This window comes from Anguilla anguilla, chromosome 11 (genome assembly GCF_013347855.1).
Source record: "Anguilla anguilla isolate fAngAng1 chromosome 11, fAngAng1.pri, whole genome shotgun sequence".
In the NCBI taxonomy this organism is placed as follows: Eukaryota; Metazoa; Chordata; class Actinopteri; order Anguilliformes; family Anguillidae; genus Anguilla; species Anguilla anguilla.
The window spans coordinates 20,146,372-20,167,470 of NC_049211.1; the positions used below are offsets into that span (position 1 = coordinate 20,146,372).

Here is a 21,099-nt window from a genome sequence, read left to right on the forward strand (position 1 = left end):
CATGGTGTATAAAAATACCCTTAAATAAAAGCTGATAATGTTCACTTTAACCACTTCTGAATGTTTGATTACAAATCTAAAATTGTGGAGCACAGAGCCAAATACATTTTTTAATGGCTTCCTTGTCTTGTCTAGCATAACTGGAATTGTCTTTATGCTGACAAATACCAATAACAGACTCCAATGGCAATCAAAAGCTTAGAATCAAAACTAGATACTGAAAGGTGTCTTATACCTGCTCTAAAGAAGCAACTGAACACACCTGACTAATCAGAAACATCTGTGAAACCATTTGTCCTAAAAATTATGTCTCTGAAATGGGGGGGGGGTCTGTATAAAAAAGGGCTATAACTTTCTACGGTGAAACCAAAATGTATTATATCCTTTCATAAAAGCTGAGAACCTGCACTTTAACCTTTAACCACTTTAACATATTATACACAGCCAATATGTGTGTGTGTATATACTGTATATTATACACAGTATGGTTTGACTCTGATGGTTCGGTTTCCATGGCAGTCATTGTCACGGAAATCCTTTCATTAATAACTTCATAGCTCTAATAGGAATCTTCTGAAAGACAAATGCTTAAAATCTGACCTTTCACTTGAAATACGTAAGTAGCATTGCTGTGTTTACCCTCAAGACAAAACCACAGTAAGGAAGTAAATAATTGCTTCATTGCGTATCTCTCTCTCTCTCTCTCTCTCTGTCTCTCTCTCTCTCTCTGAAAAAGATGCTGTTCATCAGGCGTTACAGGCCTTAACGTCACAGGAAACCGCCTGAACGTAAGGCACATAAAAGTCCCTCTTTACCTGCTGTCTGTCTTATTGCATCTCACACACCACCTGCTTAGGTCCCTCATCAAAGCACAACACGGAGGTGGAGTGCCTCACTTTCTCTACCAGACGTTGTGGAATAACCCGCGTGTACTCACGTATGCGTATGCTCATGCACTCCCAACTCACTGGAGAAACATAGATATACTGCTGTTCCACAGCATACAGCACAGCAGTGTGTCACCTCTTTCTCACCAGCTATCAGCTCCAGAAGAACAGGGCTACTGAGGACAAATTGTTGAAACACAATGCAGTAAGTATGATTCCTGTTTTATTACCTCTAATGAGATACCAGCTATTCATATTCCTCATGCATCGCACACACAACATCATCTCCTTCCAGGTGATTAAATGTACCATGGAATGCGAATTGATTAGAGGATAATGTTGACTTCTTCTCTGCCTGTGTGCTGTCTGTTGTCGGATTGGGAATAATATTGTATTACATTTTATTGAATAAGGGTCAGGAGAAAGTGTGTAAATGATCTACACAATAAATATATGTATAATTTGGGGATATATCATGAGATAACAGAATGAAATGAAATGGAACAGTAAGACAGCTCACTAGTAATACAGTAATAAATGGTAAATCACACTAGAAAAATGAATAGGGGAGCACTTTCACACTTAGTGATTAAAAAATGGCAGGCTTTATGTTATAGTGGATTCAAACTGGATTCAGTTCAAATCCAGGCTCTGCCCCAACCCTTTTATGGAGTTCTGTTGTAGCAGTAAAGTATAATAAATCAATTGGTAGGTTCAGACTAATAGTCATCTCCAGTAGGATTAAACAAGATATTTAAAAACATTTCCAGAAATCAGTGATTGGATAGATCATCTTCAAAACAAATAACAAAGAGACCCAGGAATCACATGGAACATACATTGCATAATTTATCATACATCTTTTTTTAAATGATAAAGTGCAAATGTGCTTAATCTGAAAGGGATGAAGTATTACTGTGCAATGCTACAAAGCATGCGCGGAAAGCCGCTTCTCACAAAAGGATTTTATGCAAATACATAGTTTAATTGAACAAAAAAGAATGTTTTGGCTGTGAGATTTCTGAACGCATTAGATGCATTACCTTGGGGCCTTTGTTTATTTTCTTTAAACGCAGGTGTTCAGCATTGTGCATGCCCTTGTGGTTTCTTTGCTGTGGGGCTTCTGGAGCTATGAAAAAGTGCATATCAGATAAACAAAGCAATTTATGAGATGCCACAGCTTCAACTGTAAAGTGCAGAATGTGATGAAACATTGAGACTGAACACAGTCTGTTGTGCTGTATGATGCCATGCAACACAATCACTGGTCACTCTTTCTATTCTGGCTATGATGATCAATTAAAACTGAAATCACAGAGACATTATTAGTATGATCTTCTTTTCATTTTTTTTAAAGAAATGAAAAGAAAACAAATAGACACTACAGTAACAATAACATGACCCTGAAATTCAAACCACTTGCTTGATCAACCTCATGTTTTTGGAGATGCAACACAGCTCAATCTGGTATGCACATTCCCTCTCATCAGGAAATCTAGTTACTAACAATATCCTCCACTACACGTGAATGTCAGGAGGGAGAATAGTTGAATATATGTGATACATTTGCATTAGAGAAATCTTGGATGAAAAGAGGGTTTTTAACTTTTTGTCACTTCCATCCATGTCAAATGTAATTGCGATTGTTTGTGATTTTAATCGTGTTTAGACTGAGGGTGTCACCAGGTTTCCTGTAAATGCAGCTGAAATGAACAGCTGGGAATTATATCAGTCCTAAATCTAAACACGGATACCATGGAGAGGGGGCTGTCAACACATCCTGCTCCCCTTTTCCATGGCTGTGTCGATGTTAAGCACATGGCATGCTCAGCTTGTATGTTAATGCCTATGCATTTTCTGCTGAGTCCTTTGAGGTGGATATTAATCATTGTGTCACTGGAGGCTATATTTTTTGTGCTATTCAAAGGGTGAGAGTTATTTTTGTCTTTGACATGAGGTGACCAAATATTTGTAATGCTGATCCAGATACCCTTGTGAGTACCATCTGTGTGGCACAGGTGGCCATTTTCTCATTAATGGTACAGGAAGAAAATTATATTGAGGGGAAAAATACACAAAATGTTTATGAAACCATTTTGTTTTTCTTTTCTTTTTTTCAAAATGAACAAAGTATGTCCTGAGGCTATTGTGCAGAATTATTTATCTAAATTATAAAGAAAGAATACTGTGAAATCCAGAGATTTTGCAGTGTTCTGAAATTGGAGAACACGTTGCAGTTTGCAAATACAATTATCTGATTGTTGTTCCTCATTACTAAATTATTATTATTATCAATCAGTGTACTGAAATGTACAAATGTATGCATATCACATGTTAGTAGTGATGCATATAAATAATGTATTGCAATGTAATCAAAATATGAAATACTTGGCGTGCATTAATGTCACACATGCAGTCAGCAGTAACCTTAACCTACAGTATCTGCAGATTCTTAATGTTTGGGCATGCAAAAATCACTTAGTGAATGGTAACAAAACTGCCACAGAATATCAAGTCCTGTTGAAAATTTCCACTGGCAGAACCAAGATACTGAAAGTAGGGGAAGGAGACCAATTAGAAATGAGAAAGTTAATTTTTTTTAACTAGAGGACTCTGGTTACTGTTTACAAAAGTGTCCAGTGGCTTTGTATTGATGATGTTTGTCTTCTTTGCCCCACACCTCCACCCGGATGTTAACAAACGGCCACATTTCAAGAGAAACGTGTGGTTGGAAAATTTTGGTTTTTCTTTTTTTTTATGTTCTCTTCTAGAGCTCTTTATGAGTAAGAAGAGGGTGGGGGGCAGTTATTTAACCAGGTATTTTATATCAGATTTTGCAGGATTGCCTTACTGTTAAAACATTTGTGCTTAACATATAGGCATTGCATCTCATCAGGTTAATTACATAATTATAATGTGAGTGTGTGTGTGTGTGTGTGTGTGTGTGTGTGTGTGTGTGTAAGTGTGAGTGTCAGGGGTTTTTATAAACAAGGAAATTAAGGTGCATCATTCTCATATGTCAATGTCTAAAAAAAATTACACAGTAAGCAATTACATCAGCAAGGAGAATTAGTTTTTCATATTGGTAATCCATTTTATATTGTACTTTTATTTTCAGATTAATCATTTTAAATGAAGATTTTTTAAAAAGTGTTCTCGAAGATAAATTTAAGTTAAACAACAACATCAGTAAGCGTGGCAGAATGCCCACTGGTTCATAGATGAGAATAGGCTTGTGGATTAATTTACACAGTCCTTTTCTTCAGCCCACAGAGCCTCCCCATCGCAGGAGTGTAAGAGCCCCGATCCAACATGGGGAGTCGTTCCAGCAAAGATCGCCGGAGCTCCAACTCGCAGGCTTCTCTTCTGAGCCAGGAAGTGAATGCTGAGCCCGCCGCAGTGGGTACGTTGTGTCTGCTCCAGCCCCAGCCCAGGCCTCTGTGGGCTCTGCCAATACCAGGACACATTTCTAACATTACACCCTCAGAGGGTTCCTGAAGACACACTTTCATCTTGAGACAGGCACAGACTAACAAGTTCTCATACTTTCAAATATTCTAAGAGAAACTTTTGTTTAGCAGGATGACTTGCACCATGGAAAACAAATAATTTCATTTGAAAATGTATTTCATTCAGTCAGCTTTTCAGAATTATGGATGTGATGTATGGATACAAATACATAGATATAGAGATACAGAGGACTGCAGTTTTCCTCACTTCCATCCTTGCTTGACATGCCCTGATACGTCCTCTATTGTGGTGATGGTTGTGTCTGTGACATCCCCACCCTATCTTTACATGCATAAACCCACACACAAACGCATCCACACTAACACAAACACATCCTGCGATGCAGTGGCACTGGAGGAGCTTTTAAAGGGAACTGAGCATCTTACAAACTCAAATCATCTCTGCCAGTTGAGGCCACTCCCCCCTGATGGGCAGACAGCCCTTCAGGGGATGAATTCCAGTCTACTCCATATCTATGTATTCTGAGCTTCACACCAATACCCCGCCTGGACTCTGGCTCCTGATTGGCCAAGGTTCCAGCTCCCACTGACCTGGCCTTCAGTTGATCTACTGGGATAGAACCCAGTGCTCTGTAGCCTACCAGGAACCATAAACTTTGTTAAGAGCCAACTTTCATAAGCCACATTTACATGACATGCATGACGGAAGGCCTCTGATGCTGAGCACCTAAGATGCATCATTAATGCTGGTCTAGTGGAAAAAAAGAAAAAGAGAAATGAAGCAGTGTGAAGTCAGGCAGCGGTGATGGGCTATTTTTAGACACGGTGTGATCAGGGTCAGGTTATGAATTTAACCTTCCTTTGAGCTCTCGCTCAAGGTGTTGATTTGTGTTCTTATTTCAAATAACTAATTTAGTGTCACTTGATGGCCCTGTTCCTGAAATTGTCCTGCTGAAAAGATATTATTTTTTGAGGAAATAGGTGTATGCTTGTTTAATAAATTAAATTTCCTCTACTTTTCAGAGCAGAATCGTTCTAACAGTTTCGATCTAATCTATTCTCAGATGATAACAGACATGTCGTGGTGTCTCTGTACAACTATCCCTCTGAAGAACTAACGGACTGCCTCATTCGTGTGGGAGAGAAGCTCAACATCCTATCAGAGTAAGAGTGAACCAATACTAACTAAAGGGAAATAGCAACGAGGTGAATGAGCTCAATGAAATGGTCTGGCAAGTTACTTTTCTCTGCATGCAGTGTACAGGCTGCCCTATGCATTGCCAAACAAATAACAGATGGTGTTGTTTCATGCATGAGCAGAAAAGAATCCCTACCTCATTGATATTCAGCCCATGTTAATTCTCAAGTTTCCTGAAGTTTACTATGCACCATGAAAACCCAATGGAAGGTGTGCTTGAAACACTATGTCACAGTCTGAATGGTATTCACTGACCAAAGTGTCTGTCTGTCTTGCAGAGAAGGTGATTGGTGGTGGGTGAGTTCCTCAGCAACAGGCAAGGAAAGCTACATCCCTAGCAACTATACTGCCAAAGTGTTCCACAGGTGAGTCTTACAATGGACTGCTATCATATTATTGTCACAGTAGCTGTGTCCAGGCCCCTGATCATGTTAACCCAGATGCAGTCAGTGTGCACTGTGCGCAGGCAGTACCAGAGAAAAGGAATCACGCAGGCAGGGATGTGGGTGTGGGCTACTTTCTGTTTTTATGAGACCTCAGCTGAGCCCTGTTTTACCAGTGATGTCACCCCGCCTCCAGTAGGAGAGTTAGGGGCTGGAAGGTGTATTAGTTTCCTATTGTGGGATAGTCTCTTCCATGTTACTTCAGAAAGAGAGAAGGTGACGGCAGGGGGTTCGAGCTGTGGAAATTGTGCTGCTATTTCCATCTGTTGGAGGCTTGGAGGTTAATGGGACATTACTTGCTGTCTCTGTCATCTGTATAGAGGCTATATCTTCTCTCTGATCTCTGTACAGTCTCTGTAGATCACATGTCTCCTCTGTGGCTGTGCAGGTGGCAATTTAAGGGCATCAGTAGAGAGAAGGCAGAGGAGCTGCTGCTGCTCCCTTACAACCAGGCTGGGTCCTTCTTGATCCGGGAGAGCCAGACCTGCATTGGTGAGTTTTCACACACACACACACACTCATCCCTGCCATCCCTCTGCCCCATAATTTTGTGCTCTGACATTTTTCTGCTTATACCTTCACCCCATTCCATACCTAACTGTCACCAAAACTGGTGTATATTTAATAGCAAATGTTTTACGTTGCTTATGTGGTCTATATAAAAAAACAACAGGAAGACCTTTTAAACGCATACTATTGAATACCAAGAAAACCGCAAAGCAGTCATGTGATCTGTAACGTTGCGTATACCTGAAAAGTAATTATGAGCCTCAGAAAAGCAATCAACAGGTTTTGGCAGAAAACATACAATTATACAAATGCAGTAGGGAGAAAAAAGCACAAAATAAATTTTCACACAGATTCCAAAACCAGTCAAGGTGATGTTTTGAAATAGGCCACCACTGTCTTCTGATATAATATTTAACCCCAGTGTAAAAGTGGTTTGGGAACTTGTTCTTTTCAGACAGAGAGCTGAGCAGTGTCTCCTGCTGTGTTACAGGTACCCACTCCCTGTCTATAAAAAGGAGCATAGGCTCTGGCAGAGCCTCTGTGAAACATTATCGCATACACCAGCTGCAAAACGGCTGGTACTACATCTCGCCCAGGCTCACTTTCTCCTCTCTGACCCAGCTGGTGGACCACTACTCTGGTGAGTGTAGAATGCATGCGAGAACACACACAAGAGAATGCTTGTGAATTATTTGATAAAACCTAGTTCTATAGTTTCAACTGGCAATGCAACTGCCAGACAATAAAATACAAAGCTCATTAAAGACATCATTTATGTACTTTTTTTCAAACCTGCCTAGTTACCATGCAAATTTAGAGAAACTCACATATTTCATGCCACTTTTGCAAAAGCTGCATTAAGCATCCATGACTGCACTTACTCTGCAGAGGTGGCTGATGGACTCTGCTGTTTGCTGGGAGAACCATGCTTCATCTTTGGATCTAACAATGTCCCCGTGACCACCAGCGCACCACCAATGGCCGTAAGGAAGGCCACCCTCAACTGGAAGGATGTGGACAGGTGAGGCCCTTCCCACTGCTGGAATATGTTTCATGAGGGTGAATATGAGGAACACTTCTTCTGCCTATTTGTGTGGCTGGCTCAGATTTCCCTAATGTCTGCCTGTCTGTCTGCAGCTCCATGATTTTCAGCAAGGACAAAGTGGACACAGAAGAATCCCTGGTCAGTGAGGGGCTAAGGGAAGCCATCAACTCATATTTGTTCATGACAAATGAAGGGAACTGTGAGGACTGTGAGCTCAGCTGGAATACCTGAAAATGAAGACCAGTTTCACTCCTCAAGGAGAGTTCACTAGTGACAACAAAGATAATGGCAGGAGCAGGCTTGTGCACAGAGACCAAGCTACAAGACCTTCTGCCTGTTTACAAGAGGGCATACAGACGCTCCCTTTTTCAGTAGACAACATGTTTCTGAAGGTAGACTTTTTCAATTCCAAGACCCAGCCTCTACAAGGCTCTAAAATGGAGGCTACTTTTGCATAATTGCCATTTTGAATGGGTTTTAACAAAGGGGAAAAGTACTACAGAACAAAAGAGCATACCGGAGCTGCTGTATGCATCATCCAACACTCTGAAGAGGTGAATGGAAGATCGGTTTCTACTACGTTATCTTTTTGGTCAAACGGAGGACTGATCATAGAGCTAAATAACTGTACACCTCAGATTGCACCAATGGTTTGAATGGACACTAGACCCAAAGTGACAGTACAAGACATTTTGTGTAAATGAAGAGAGCACATTGTATAGTGAGTAAAATGGTGTGAATGGTCTGTTTGGGGAACATCAGATGCGTGACAATTCCACTTTGAACATTCTGGAACATTATCAGCTGGGTGGAGTACCTCAATCACTTCCTGGAAAGAGCACTCTGCTGATGCAGGTTTATCTCAATGCTTTTCATCATGTTAACATTACTGGCCAGCTGGATTGCTGCCTATCACTCAAACTGACTGTCAAAGAAGAATGTGGTCATGATTCCATGCTTATTCAATTCATGGTAATCACACTGCACCTGTGGTGATTTTTTTTTTCTCATAAATGTTTATTTTTTATCATCAAACCTAATTTTTCCATTCAATAACCAATGTCTGATTACCGCTGATACAATGTTCCAGTGAGCTAGGTTCTCAGATGATTAGATTAAACCTAAAAGTGCTTTCACATTTTCAGTTGAAGTTGATACTTTTTCAGATTGAGTCTGTAGAGCTGTGCAAGATAACTGAAATAAATTAATTGATAGAACAAAGAAAACAATGCATCTGTTGGCAGGTCTTATTTGTGCAGACACAAACTAAATAACAATGTTGCTTCTTGGCAACAGATAACAGGTTTGGTCTTGACACCAATTTTTTTTTTTCTCTCTCAAAGACGAACCGCAGCTCAGCATCGGCACAGGAAATGGTCAAGGCTGCGTGTATTGCAACCTTGGAGTGGAAAATATAGCCACAGAAGAATGTGCCAGTTATATATTTTGTCATAGTTACTGCAATCACCAAAAGTAAAAATACATTTTTAACATTTCAAACATTCATTATATGTTGAATGTAATCCAGCAGCTGGCTTAAAATCAAGAATTATTTTTGTAATTTCAAAGATCAGCCATGCTGTATATCTCAGAATTGTCTCCACAAATAATCGGAGGGCAACTCATGTGGCTGCAATATCTAGTGCAAATAAACGTGACATTTTGTCATGAATTAAAAGTGAGGATAAATGTGATATGAAGTGAGCCAAAAAAAGTATGTTTATGCAATAAAATACAATAAGACAGCACAATCATATTAGACTTAATGCACATTATCTGGATGTTATATTTAATCCTATTTTATTAAAACATTAAAATAAATAAATAAAATAAAAATGTTTATGTCAATACTGTTTGTGTCAATATAAAATATAATCACACAAATTTGGAGTTTCCTCTTGAAATAATGAAACTCAATGTTAGATTAAAATTTAATTTTTTTGTTGTACTTTGCACAAATATCTCCACCCCTATAAAGACTATAGGAAAACCATGAATGTCTTTGTAGTTTGTATGTATGTATAGACATTTTAAGTCAGTTCATTTGTGAAAGGTATTCTGCAAAAATAGGAATGTAACAATTCAAGCCCACAACTTACAAAAATGTTGCACAATTTATGAAAAGAAACCCACATGCTACAGTATTCAACAATTTCTGCAACATATCTGTAAACTGTAATCCTTTTGCTATGCACTTACTCTGCTTGCTATTAAGCAAGAGGTAATATTCCTCTGGATGTCCTGCACTGAGAGTATGAACTAAATGTAATGAACTAATTTGACACCAGATGCAAGGCATGCTGTTGAAGATAATCCAACGCTCTAGTATTTTCACACTTCAGTTCACACACACCTGCCTAAAGTAAAGTTTCCATGGTAATGCAAAACTTCCATTTCCTCAGTCTGACAGCCTCCATTTTCATTCACAGGCAACATGCCACAAGCAAGCTACACAAAATTTGACTGATACACTGTAACAACATAACATTTAAAAAAGAAATATTCAAAAAAAGAAGAAACAATTTTTTTCAAAAATTTTGCCTACATATAAGAGTATGTCACATTGCAATGCTGCTTGAACAAATTTCTTGAAATATTATATTTTCAAAACATTTCAAACACATTTTAAATACAATCCTGAAAACTCATACTTCACATCTGTCTTATGTGGCAAAACAGTTCACCATTTATGATGTTGACTGTCTTTTTTAACAGGTCCTCCTTGTAAAATAGATTTTGATCTCAATAAGGTCTCATTTTACTGCTACAAACCTTAGTTTACGTTAATGACTAAGCATAAAACAAGGAGTAATCAGTATCCCTTTAGCACATTTTTTATACTGGCTATCCACATCTCCTTTTTCATGGCCCACTGTCTTTGACCTATTTTGCAAAGTGTTTGATTCTAATCAGACCCTTTTCTTTATATGTAACACATTTTCCTACTTTATATTGTTCAGAATAGTTTTGGTTGCATAACCACCAGTCAGTCTAGAACCCTTCGGTTCAGATCTTTCAGTTTCTACGGAACTTCAAAATTATTTTATTTAAAGTTGTTTAACGTAACACTACTGTCTAGATTAAAACCACCAGCATGCTGGGTAATGATGGACACTTGTTGATTTTGCTGACTGATTTCCTATTAGACTTTTCCAATTTCCTTTTGAAATCTAGCTTGCATAGAGACATTGTGCAGGTGTTACTCATAAGAACCATAACACTGTCTCAAGGTCTCTGGGATATAGAGACTTGGGATATAAATTTGTTGTGGTTTTATCCAACAAAAATCGCACAACAGTGACTAAGAGGCTGCCACAAAAATTTAAGACAGGACAACCACCCTGAATGCTAAGAATGTAGACACAATGTTGGCTTTGATGCCAATTGTACAGCAAATAAACCAGCTTTATACAGTTTGTAGCAACAAGCTTTCTAGTTTTTACAAAACGATAAGCTTGTTATTTACTCAATGCATAAAATCATGGTATCATGGCTCAGTTATTCCACTTATTAAAGAGGAAAACTGAAATGTTTTCATAAATGAAAAGAAAACTGTTGTTTTAACAAAGCAATACTCCGTTTTGAAATAATAAATTAAAGTAATAATCTCGAAGATTTTCATTAAAATAAATGTCTGTTAAGTCACTATCTATCGCCGAATTAGGTAACACAATGGTGATCCAGCCTATTATTATATTAATTTATATTATTATTATTATTATTATTATTATTATTATTATTTATGATTAAAGAACTGGGTGTCTGTGGCGACATTCCCGGGAAAAAAATCACAAGCGGCGCATAGTTAGTGACGCGTTTTCCATCACCCATCAGTGGTTGGTCCGCCAGAGAGGGTAGGCGGAGCTAACGCAACAGGCTTGCTCTTCAACTCACTTGTGTGTGAGCGGCGTACTGTTTTTTTCCGGAGTCTGCTACAATAAAGGAGAAAGTTATGGAACCCTAAAATGTTCTTGTGTAACATGAGAGGTCATATTATTTGTTGATGTAGATTTCGTATTACATTTGATGACAATGTAACGTTACTAAATTAAATAGCTATTTGCACAGCTAACGCTATCTACCGGACCATGTCAAGAAAGGCAACATTAGTTTAGACAACGTTGCGCACAGTATCCATCTCTCATATCAGGTAACCTTGCGTTAGCTAGCTAGCTAATGTAATTAATACAATCTAATGTCAGCTAACAATTAGAAAAAACGGTAGCTAACGCTACCTACCGGTACCGACCTCGCCAACCGTCTCTCGAATGCAATGCTACCTTGTTCCAACGTTGCAATGTAGCTAACTAAAGGGGCAGGCAACGGCTCTGCTACTAACCAGTTCACACCACTGCAGTTTGCAACATTCTGCAACATTCTAAAACCGTTTCCTCTCGTTGCGAATCATTGATCTGAACTGGCCTTAACGTTACCCTTATTTACATTGACATCAAGTTCATCAGTAATCATAATGATAGGAATAAAGCCGGGGTATACGTGGATCAGAGCCGGGTCTGATTTCTGTGTAAAGATGTCAAGCCGGAGAAAACTAAATAAAAGAATACGGCAGTATGGATTAGCATTGTTATTATTTTATTACGCTTCCTCATATGTTCCTTCAGCTTTGATACCCTTTTTTGATGAAATCTCCTTTGTTTTAGTTTTAGTTTTAGTCTTCTTGTTCTGATTGCTCATTTAACACCAATCTTAGCTTTATTCTCGAACAGTTTAGCTAGCAAAACCAGAAACACCAGGGGTAACATTTTGTAAGACAGTTGTTTCAAAAATATTACACAACAGTCATTCACGAAAAAGACTTTATTGTGCACAAGATACATAATTCAGGAGCCACAACGAATCCCGCGAATTCTTCTCTGCAGTGTAAAGATGTTCATACCGGGCAAAAGGTGGATAAAGAACGTGTGTGGGAATTGATCATCACTAATTCTACCCCAGATCTGCTACAGCATTTTAACCCGGCTCGGCAGTGTAAAGACAGTTTAAGTTAGCCTAATGTTAGACAATGAATGAGTATGTACATAACATTACTTTTATAACAACCATTTTTAATTCAGTAAATAACTGTTATAGTTGGCGTGGCCCAGGTGCCAGCTGACTGACGTCACACAGGCGACAATGGTTGGATCGGGTTGGATCTATGGGAAGTGAGGTCCATAAACGCACCTGCAATTACCGCTTCTCGCCATTGGCACCGCCATAGAGAACGAAACTGAAATCTTCGAGATTGTAACTTTAATGATAATAGATAAGAGCACTCTGTGGAATATTTCAAATTAATTTGATCGATCTATGAGCACTTGAAGCACAACCGTTTTTGCAATTTCCTTCTTCAGAATATCCATCCTGCGTAATTAGGTATGGAGGACCGAAACGTAGTATGTCCTTGCGTCTCAGACAAGCGTCAGCATACGAGTTTGCGCATGCGTGGTGAATTCACTTCCTCATTCGAGTAGACTTGAGTTTGTTTTGATGTTGCCTAAATAAAATTAGCTGTTTGCAAGTCTCTCGCCTCTTCATGCTCGCTTATCTCATTACGACGATCTTATGCGTTATTCACGTCTCGCCAGTCATCAATCATGCCAAAGGAGAAGAGGGTACAGATCAAGAACTGGCTCACTACAGGTAGGAACCTAATGGACACTTTACAAACAAACCATAGCCTACTTTCACTACAGATTTCGAGGAGAACACGTTGCATTTGTATTCATCCTTATAGTTAGAAATAGTCTGCACAACAAGGCACGGTAGTACTATTTAATCACAGTAGCTAGGTAATGAAGACGTTTGCAGGTTAGACATGAATGTCTGATTCACTCTCAGATTCACTGCTTTACCTACGTATTCGTACTGCTTGCTGTAACTTTGACTTTCTCTCTCCGTTCAACTGCTCTGTATTGTCGTAATAATGCGCACAACTACAGAACATATAGCCCACACCAGTGTCACAGGCTACAGTGAGTGCAGAAAACAGCTGCGATGTTAATTCTCCTAACTAACCACGTATTGTTGCTTTTCGCTACAGAGAAAGGATAAAATCGATGTTTTATCACGCATATAACAGTTATTTGGAGAATGCTTTTCCATATGATGAGCTGCGACCCTTGACTTGTGATGGGCAGGACACATGGGGCAGGTAATGTCCCCTCAATCCCCTAATCTAAACCCAGTTTTTTTTTTTTGTTTTTTTTTGCGTGAAAATAACATCTTTCTCTTTGTTTATTGCAGCTTTTCCCTGACTTTAATAGATGCACTGGATACTCTGTTGGTATGCTCATCCTCATTAAAATTTTTACAATTTTATTGTATTGATTTGATGTGTATGTAATAAAAGTGAGTAGATTATAGTGATTGTGATAACGACTTGCATTTTCATAGATCAATCGGTCTAGCTTTACAGCGCTCGTCAGATATGTATAATTTGACAGGTCATGTTTATTTATTTGTGTAACATTTTCCCTGGACTGTGCTCTAATTCAGATTTTAGGAAATCATACCGAATTTCAGCGTGTAGCATCTTTGCTGCAGGACACTGTGGACTTTGACATTGATGTGAATGCCTCTGTCTTTGAAACAAACATTCGGGGTGAGTCTTGAAGCAATATGAGCATTTGGTCTGATGGAAAAAGAAAGCTTAAGGTAGACTGTTGTATTCTTAGGACAGACTTGATTATAGCTTCAGGGACTTTATATATGACTTGAGTAAAGTTATTAATCTAAAGCTCTTGCACCGCAATAGGTCTTTTTAAAAAAAAAAAAAACAATAACAATAAAAAAGTAAAAATCTCACCAAATGTGGGTATAGGTTTTATAGCTATGGCCTGGTTTGGAGATGCACTGTGATTGAGTTGTCTGAGCACAGGAGAAGACCAACTGAACTCTTGTTGTTTGTATCCTCAGTGGTGGGGGGGTTACTCTCAGCTCACTTGCTCTCAAAACGGGCAGGGATGGAGGTAGAGGTGGGGTGGCCCTGTTCTGGACCTCTTCTCCGCATGGCAGAGGAAGCTGCTCGTAAGCTCCTTCCAGGTGAGTAAAATGTAGCACCGACAGTCGGACATGACTTAAACTGGTAATTTGTTCACAGTGTTCTTTTTTTTGCAACCAGTTTTTATTTGAGAGAATGGTACATAAAATATAACCCATTTGTGCGCACAATAACCCTGACATTATTTTCTCTTCAGTTTTCTTTTCCAAAGCAACGTCATAACCCCTCTCCATCAACACAGTGACATGCCAACCCACTCACTCCCTCCCATCCAACCACCCCCCAAACATCTCCTGATCTGCCTCAAGATGTGAATTTCATTATGAATTATTACATTGCCCTTCTAATAGACTACTGGTTCTGAACATAAGAACATAAGAATGTACACAGTTACAGCCCGATGATAACACTTGAAGTCAGAGAGGGTTAATCTCCCTTTACTTTTGGCTTGCAGGGGTGTTTTTGTTGATCCTGTGGAACTTGGAGCATCAGAGAAATTGATTCACGAAGGAATCTAAATACTAAAACAGGAGATGGGTAAAAACATGGGGATAGTCTGAAACAGATAAATATTTGAAGTAGAAGTTCATTTTAATTGCATTTATCCTCCCACTCAGTGACAGAGGAAGCATCTGCCAATATCAAATGTTTGCTTTCAGTCTTGTTGGGAGAGGGAGGCAATTTGCTGCAAATGGTTGTTTATGGTTCCTTGTGATTTTAATACCAAGATATGTAAAGTGATTGTTAGTTACTCTGAATGGGTGTTTATGTAACTGAAGACTACTACACATTCTAATTGGCATTAATTCACTTTTATTCCTATTTATTTTGTATCCTGAAAAACTGCCAAATAAGTTAATCAAGTCTAAAAGTGCTGGCAGACTGGGTTTGGTGAAGTACAACAAAACATCATCTGCATACAAGGATATTTTCTTGTGGATGTATTTGTGATATGAACTCTGTCTAATCAGGGTGAATGAGTTTTTCAATCAATTTATTCAGGTGCTTTGCAAGTATTTTGCCAAAATCTTTGCGTCTATGTTTAGGAGTGCTGTAGGACAAAAAGATGCCACCTCCTCTGGCTCCTTTCCTTTTTAATATATAACTATAATGACTGCCTCTGAAGGGTATACTCGCCCCTCGATTGAGTGGTTGTACTTAACTAATAGGTACTGGGAAATAGTGTCACTGAACTTTCTATAATACTGAGATGACAAGCTATCTGGTCCCTCCACAGTGTTCTTTAATGAGGCTTTCAGTATGAAAGTTTGACATGGGAAATCGCTGAGCTTACGGAAAGGAAGCAGTAGATTTTATCTGTACAGTTTGTTCATATAGTACTACCTCTGTATTCCATTTGTCATTGCAAAAAATATTTCCCACATTTAACTTAGCTGTCTCAGCAATTTGTTTTGTAGTTTGTAGCAGACTACTTCAAAGTATTGATAATAATATATTAGAACCTCCTTTCTAGAATTAAATAAGTAAATCAGTCTGTAATGCATATGATGACACTTGGAAAGGGTCATTTTGGCAGAAAATACTTTCCTATTTTAGCCACATCTTCCTCTTCATCCCTCAAAGAATAGTATCCATGTATGTATTGATCTCCTCCCATGAGGAGTTTGTATTGCAAGGTTTTTTTTAAAAACATAATCCAAATTACTTAGGGTTTTCTTAAGACAAACAATGATGATGAATCTGTTAGTTCATCCAAGTGATTTACACATAAATTCCTGCATTCCTAACTACATTCATTTGATACATTTTGTTGCTATTTTTGCACATGGTGTGAATGTGATCTGCCACTGAATTTCCTTTAAAAAAAGTGAGAATAGCAATGAGTTGACTGTATTTTTAGGTTTATCAGACATTACCTCTGGCTGCAGAAGAATCCTGACCTACTGTGGTCCTACTGTCATCTCTTGCTCCTTCAGCATTCCAGACTCCCACGGGCATGCCATATGGCACAGTGAACCTGCTGATGGGGGTGAACCCCACGGAGACCCCCGTCACCTGCACGGCCGGGGTTGGCACCTTCATTCTGGAGTTTGCCACCTTGAGCCGGCTCACAGGTGACCCGGTCTTCGAAGATGTGGCTCGCAAGGCACTGAGGTCATTGTGGAAAACACGGTCTGACATTGGACTGGTGAGTGAGACACGTGCTGCCAGCAGGCGTGTCAAGAATCAATCTCCTGTTTTGACAGATATGGGGAATTTGATTAGAAAGCGACTGCTGTGGTCAACAAGCCGGCAAATTCTGCGGCACTGATCGCTGACCTGTCTATCTATGTCCCTCAGGTGGGAAACCACATCGATGTCATCACCTCCAAATGGGTAGCTCAGGATGCTGGGATAGGAGCTGGAGTGGACTCCTACTTTGAGTACCTGGTAAAGGGCGCCATCATGCTACAAGATGAGGAATTGCTTTCTATGTTCTCAGGTAAGTAAATAAGTTCTTACTTGATTTTCCTGGTGCCTCTTGAATTGAATTTAAGGACTGTCACTTGTATCTTGGCATTTTGTGTGCCTAGTTACTGGCTGCTAGTAGTGATGCTCTTGATAACTTTGAAAATGAGATAAAGGTACAGGTGGGGAAAGTGACCAAGAGCCAGAATGCCATTCCAGTCATTTAGAATGGGCTGCCACCTTTTTCAGAGTATATGCAGTACATTACCAGTGGAAGAACAGAAACACACTTGCACAGTGCTTATAATGATATATATGATATATGATATATATGATTGAGAGACCAAGAATATCGATCAACTACCTAGCCTCATTTAATGAGAGAGGACAATTCCTTCTTAAATGTTTGTGTATTGCTATGTGTCTGCAGAGTATGACAAGTCGATTAAGAACTACACAAAGTTTGATGACTGGTACCTCTGGGTGCAGATGCACAAAGGAACTGTTTCCATGCCAGTCTTTCAGTCCCTTGAGGCCTTCTGGCCAGGGCTGCAGGTAAGAGATGACACACCACAAACAACGTCAAGGTTAACTGACATCCCACATTGTGGTCTCCCCGTTTCCTCTTCTGGTTTACTGGCACAGTATGCTTTGAATTTTTAGATCGGCGGTATTCAATTTAATAGATCTTTACAGTTCCCTGAGGGGCAATTTGTTCAGTGTTGTGTTAAAAATAGACGCACAGATACATCAGCTAAAACAACAACAGACATGGGGAAGAGTGAATTAATTGAAAATATCATATTTGAAAGCCATTTAAGTTATTCCCTGAAATATAAATATTGGATTCTGTTGAAATCATGTGGAATGTACAAATATGATGCATTATGAAATGCCAATAAGACTAAATGATTCCCATTCGCTTAGATTGATGCCAATTTCTGCAATTCCTCTATGAATAAAAGTAATCTGTGCACCTTCTAAATTTGTCATGCTGACCTCTTTTACTGGAATAGGCAGTAAGGACAGAAGTATTGTAATCTGTATGCAAATGCAGAGTCATGGGTTGTATGTGTGTCAGAGCCTGCTTGGTGACCTGGAAAACGCTATGAGGACCTTCCACAACTACTACACTGTGTGGCGGCAGTTTGGGGGCCTGCCAGAGTTCTACAGCATTCCTCAGGGATACACAGTGGACAAGAGAGAGGGCTACCCACTGCGGCCAGGTACCCTAATCCCACTCAGAGCCATTGCACTTTAATAACTTTGGAACAGCTGTTTGTAAATGACCATCCAAACAACTTTTTCAGAAGGTATTCAATTATACTATAGTATGTGTTTGCATTTATGCTGAAACCATAGGAACAAAGGATACTCTTGCTCGAAAGTATTAAGTTTCTCATTTCAGACCGTAAACCACATTTTCAATTCAGAATCTATTGCTCTAACCAGTGCGCCATACATTGCCCTGGCAAAGGTTCCAGTTTTGTTTGATTTGGAATGTAATTTGGAAAGAAACTGGAGCATGTTACAACATTTCATGATTCAAAACCATTCTTGTTATGATGTATTCGATAGACATTCAATAGAAATACAGACATACATCATAAGCTACTTGCAAAGCATGGAATAGTGAATGCCAGTAATATTACATTCAGCACAATATGTGGAGCTGACCTCTATATGATGTGATGTGGAAATATGGTCTTGTGGAAATGCATAAAAGTCAATGCCCACAATCACTGAGGCAGACTTAACCAGCCCTATCAGTTACACGCTTTCATCATGTATCTTTCTTCATTTTCCAAATTTTCAATATTCCACCTGTTATATTTTTTGAATAGTGTTCTACCTGACATGTTTTGAACAGGAGACTGCCAGTTGTCCCACTGCTCATCAGGTGTATGTGTGTGTGTGTGTGCGTGCGCGTGCGTGTGTGTGTGTGCACATGTGTATGTGTGTGCATGCGTTTGTGTTGCTACAGAGTTGATAGAGAGCGCCATGTACCTGTATCGGGCCACTGGTGACCCCACCGTGTTGCAGCTGGGGCGTGATGCTGTGGAGTCCATCGAGAAGATCACCCGAGTCAACTGTGGTTTCGCTAGTGTGAGCACCTCTACATTACATACCTGGGGACTTAAAAACTAAAAAACTCATGGAAATACTGATATCCGAACACACTGGGCAGTATATATTCATTGTGGTCATATTTTTCACAGTTAGCTGATTACACCAGGTTTATTCATGTGTATTCAGAAATGCAAGTGCCAGGAAGGCAAGAGTGAGAAAAAATTCATCCTCCCTGCATAGGTAAAGGATCTGCGAGATCACAAGCTGGACAATCGCATGGAGTCCTTCTTCCTGGCTGAGACGGTCAAGTACCTCTACCTCCTCTTTGACCCGGACAACTTCCTGCACAACAGTGGCTCTATGTTCCACACAGGCAGTGGCCCCCAGGGGGACTGCGTCCTGGGCGCTGGGGGCTACATCTTCAACACGGAGGCGCATCCTCTGGACCCTGCCGCCCTGCACTGCTGCAGCAGGGCACAGGAGGAGAGGCGGGAGCTTCAGGACATCCTGCTCAGCTTTTCGGAGACAGCCGGTCCGCCCGCAGCCCAAACGGGAGAGGAGGGGGACCCTGCAGACGGTGCACAGCACCGTCCCCTCGACTCCTCAGAGAGCATCGCCCTAAAGCCGGGGGCCAGGAGGAAAGCTCGGGCGCTGTCCTGCCCAATGCAGCCCTTCAGCTCCAGACTCGCCGTTCTAGGGCAGGTCTTCACCGACAGCACGTGATTGCATTTGTTGTTAAAAAATAAAAAATACGTTTTTTATTTATTACAAGGTATGTGGTGTATCGCCTTTATTTTAAATTGTTGCCATCGGTTTTTTGTGTCTTAAAGTGTGTAAACAGGTAAGATTCTTCAGAGGAACGTCACTTTGTTACATGAAAATCAGGTCAAAATCAGAAGAACAAGGGCCTGTGTTAATTCAAAGGTCATTTTGCACTGATAGTCAGGAGTACTTTTCAGCTATTAACATCATTGCATTGAATAGCTTACCAGGATGTGCCGTTGAGATCAGGCTTTATACAATGCTGCACGGAAAGTGTGAGCCTAAAAGGTCTGAATGGCCTTTTCGTATATTCTTATATTTTTGCGTCAATAAAATATTTTTCCATATCTTTCCCAAGCAGTTCCAAATCCATAAATACAAAATGAAAACTAGAGGCCTTGTTTGGACAGATGCCCAATCATGTCAATACTTTTTTAAATTTTTAACAGGCCTACAAGAGCTGCACCTAATTCACCAACTGCAATCTTGTCCATTTCATGGTAGTGAAATGCTATAGTTCAGTGTCTTATTAATATATTATCCGCAGAGATAGAGGGGAGGGCAGTGGAGGAGGATGTATAATGTTTTTAAAGCAAGGAATACAATATATATTTTTGGAGAAAGGAACAGAGTTGGCATATTTAGTCATTGAAATTTGGACAAGAAAAGGAAATATCAAAATTGTTAGCTTTTACAATCCATGTAAGAGGCTTTCAATAGAGTTAATGGGTGAACTTGCTGTACATTTAGGAGGGAAAGTGATATGTTGTGGAGATTTTAATGCCCATAGCATGTTATGGGGTCATTGTAATGATGACAATGGAATGGTGATTGAAGGAAACCAGGAAAAGATTGCACAAACCCAGGGAATTATAGACCAATTGTTTTAACATCCAACATCTGCAAAATAATGGAGAAAATGGTGAATGAAAAGTTAACATATTATATAGAAAATAAAGGATATATATCCAAATACCAGAGTGGCTTTAGGAGAGGAAGAAATACCATGGATCCAGCTGTATGTTTACAACAATTAGAAAAGCACAGATAAACAGAGAATGTGTAATGGCTGTCTTTTTTGTTATAGAAAAGGCATACGATATGATGTGGGGAGAAGGATTATTGATCAGACTTTGTAAAAAAAAAAATTCCAAAATTTCATGTCAAAGTAGGGAAAAGGATCAGTGAGGAAGTATCAGTTTACATAGGGGAAATGCTTGCAATATTGTTAGCAGTGCAGTGGATAGAGGATATAAGACCATTGAGAGCAACCTGTTCAGATTCAAGTTCATCATTAGCCAG

At 39.6% G+C, this 21,099-nt stretch overlaps 2 protein-coding genes across 2 annotated transcripts; both read left to right on the plus strand.

Moving 5' to 3' along the window:
- The first annotated feature begins 830 nt into the window (after window positions 1-830).
- LOC118207359 (src-like-adapter 2) lies at window positions 831-9,550 on the plus strand. The gene is made up of 8 exons (XM_035380846.1): window positions 831-1,092; window positions 4,154-4,290; window positions 5,422-5,521; window positions 5,834-5,920; window positions 6,387-6,490; window positions 6,999-7,148; window positions 7,397-7,529; window positions 7,646-9,550. The coding sequence occupies exons 2-8, from the start codon at window positions 4,200-4,202 to the stop codon at window positions 7,782-7,784; spliced, it is 804 nt and encodes a 267-aa protein (XP_035236737.1). The 5' UTR covers window positions 831-1,092; window positions 4,154-4,199; the 3' UTR covers window positions 7,785-9,550.
- Window positions 9,551-12,980: 3,430 nt separating this feature from the next.
- On the plus strand, window positions 12,981-19,808 carry edem2 (ER degradation enhancer, mannosidase alpha-like 2). Its single transcript, XM_035383632.1, has 11 exons — window positions 12,981-13,196; window positions 13,597-13,707; window positions 13,800-13,839; window positions 14,052-14,157; window positions 14,472-14,597; window positions 16,494-16,705; window positions 16,858-16,999; window positions 17,396-17,520; window positions 18,047-18,191; window positions 18,950-19,071; window positions 19,276-19,808. The coding sequence occupies exons 1-11, from the start codon at window positions 13,090-13,092 to the stop codon at window positions 19,756-19,758; spliced, it is 1,719 nt and encodes a 572-aa protein (XP_035239523.1). The 5' UTR covers window positions 12,981-13,089; the 3' UTR covers window positions 19,759-19,808.
- Window positions 19,809-21,099: the final 1,291 nt, after the last annotated feature.

Coding starts and splice junctions, on each gene's coding strand:
- LOC118207359 (XM_035380846.1), top strand. CDS start 4,200: ATGGGGAGTCGTTCCAGCAAAGATCGCCGGAGCTCCAACTCGCAGGCT. Junction 4,291..5,421: donor TGCTGAGCCCGCCGCAGTGG/GTACGTTGTGTC, acceptor ATCTATTCTCAG/ATGATAACAGACATGTCGTG. Junction 7,530..7,645: donor AACTGGAAGGATGTGGACAG/GTGAGGCCCTTC, acceptor GTCTGTCTGCAG/CTCCATGATTTTCAGCAAGG.
- edem2 (XM_035383632.1), top strand. CDS start 13,090: ATGCTCGCTTATCTCATTACGACGATCTTATGCGTTATTCACGTCTCG. Junction 14,598..16,493: donor TGCTCGTAAGCTCCTTCCAG/GTGAGTAAAATG, acceptor TTGCTCCTTCAG/CATTCCAGACTCCCACGGGC. Junction 16,706..16,857: donor CACGGTCTGACATTGGACTG/GTGAGTGAGACA, acceptor TATGTCCCTCAG/GTGGGAAACCACATCGATGT.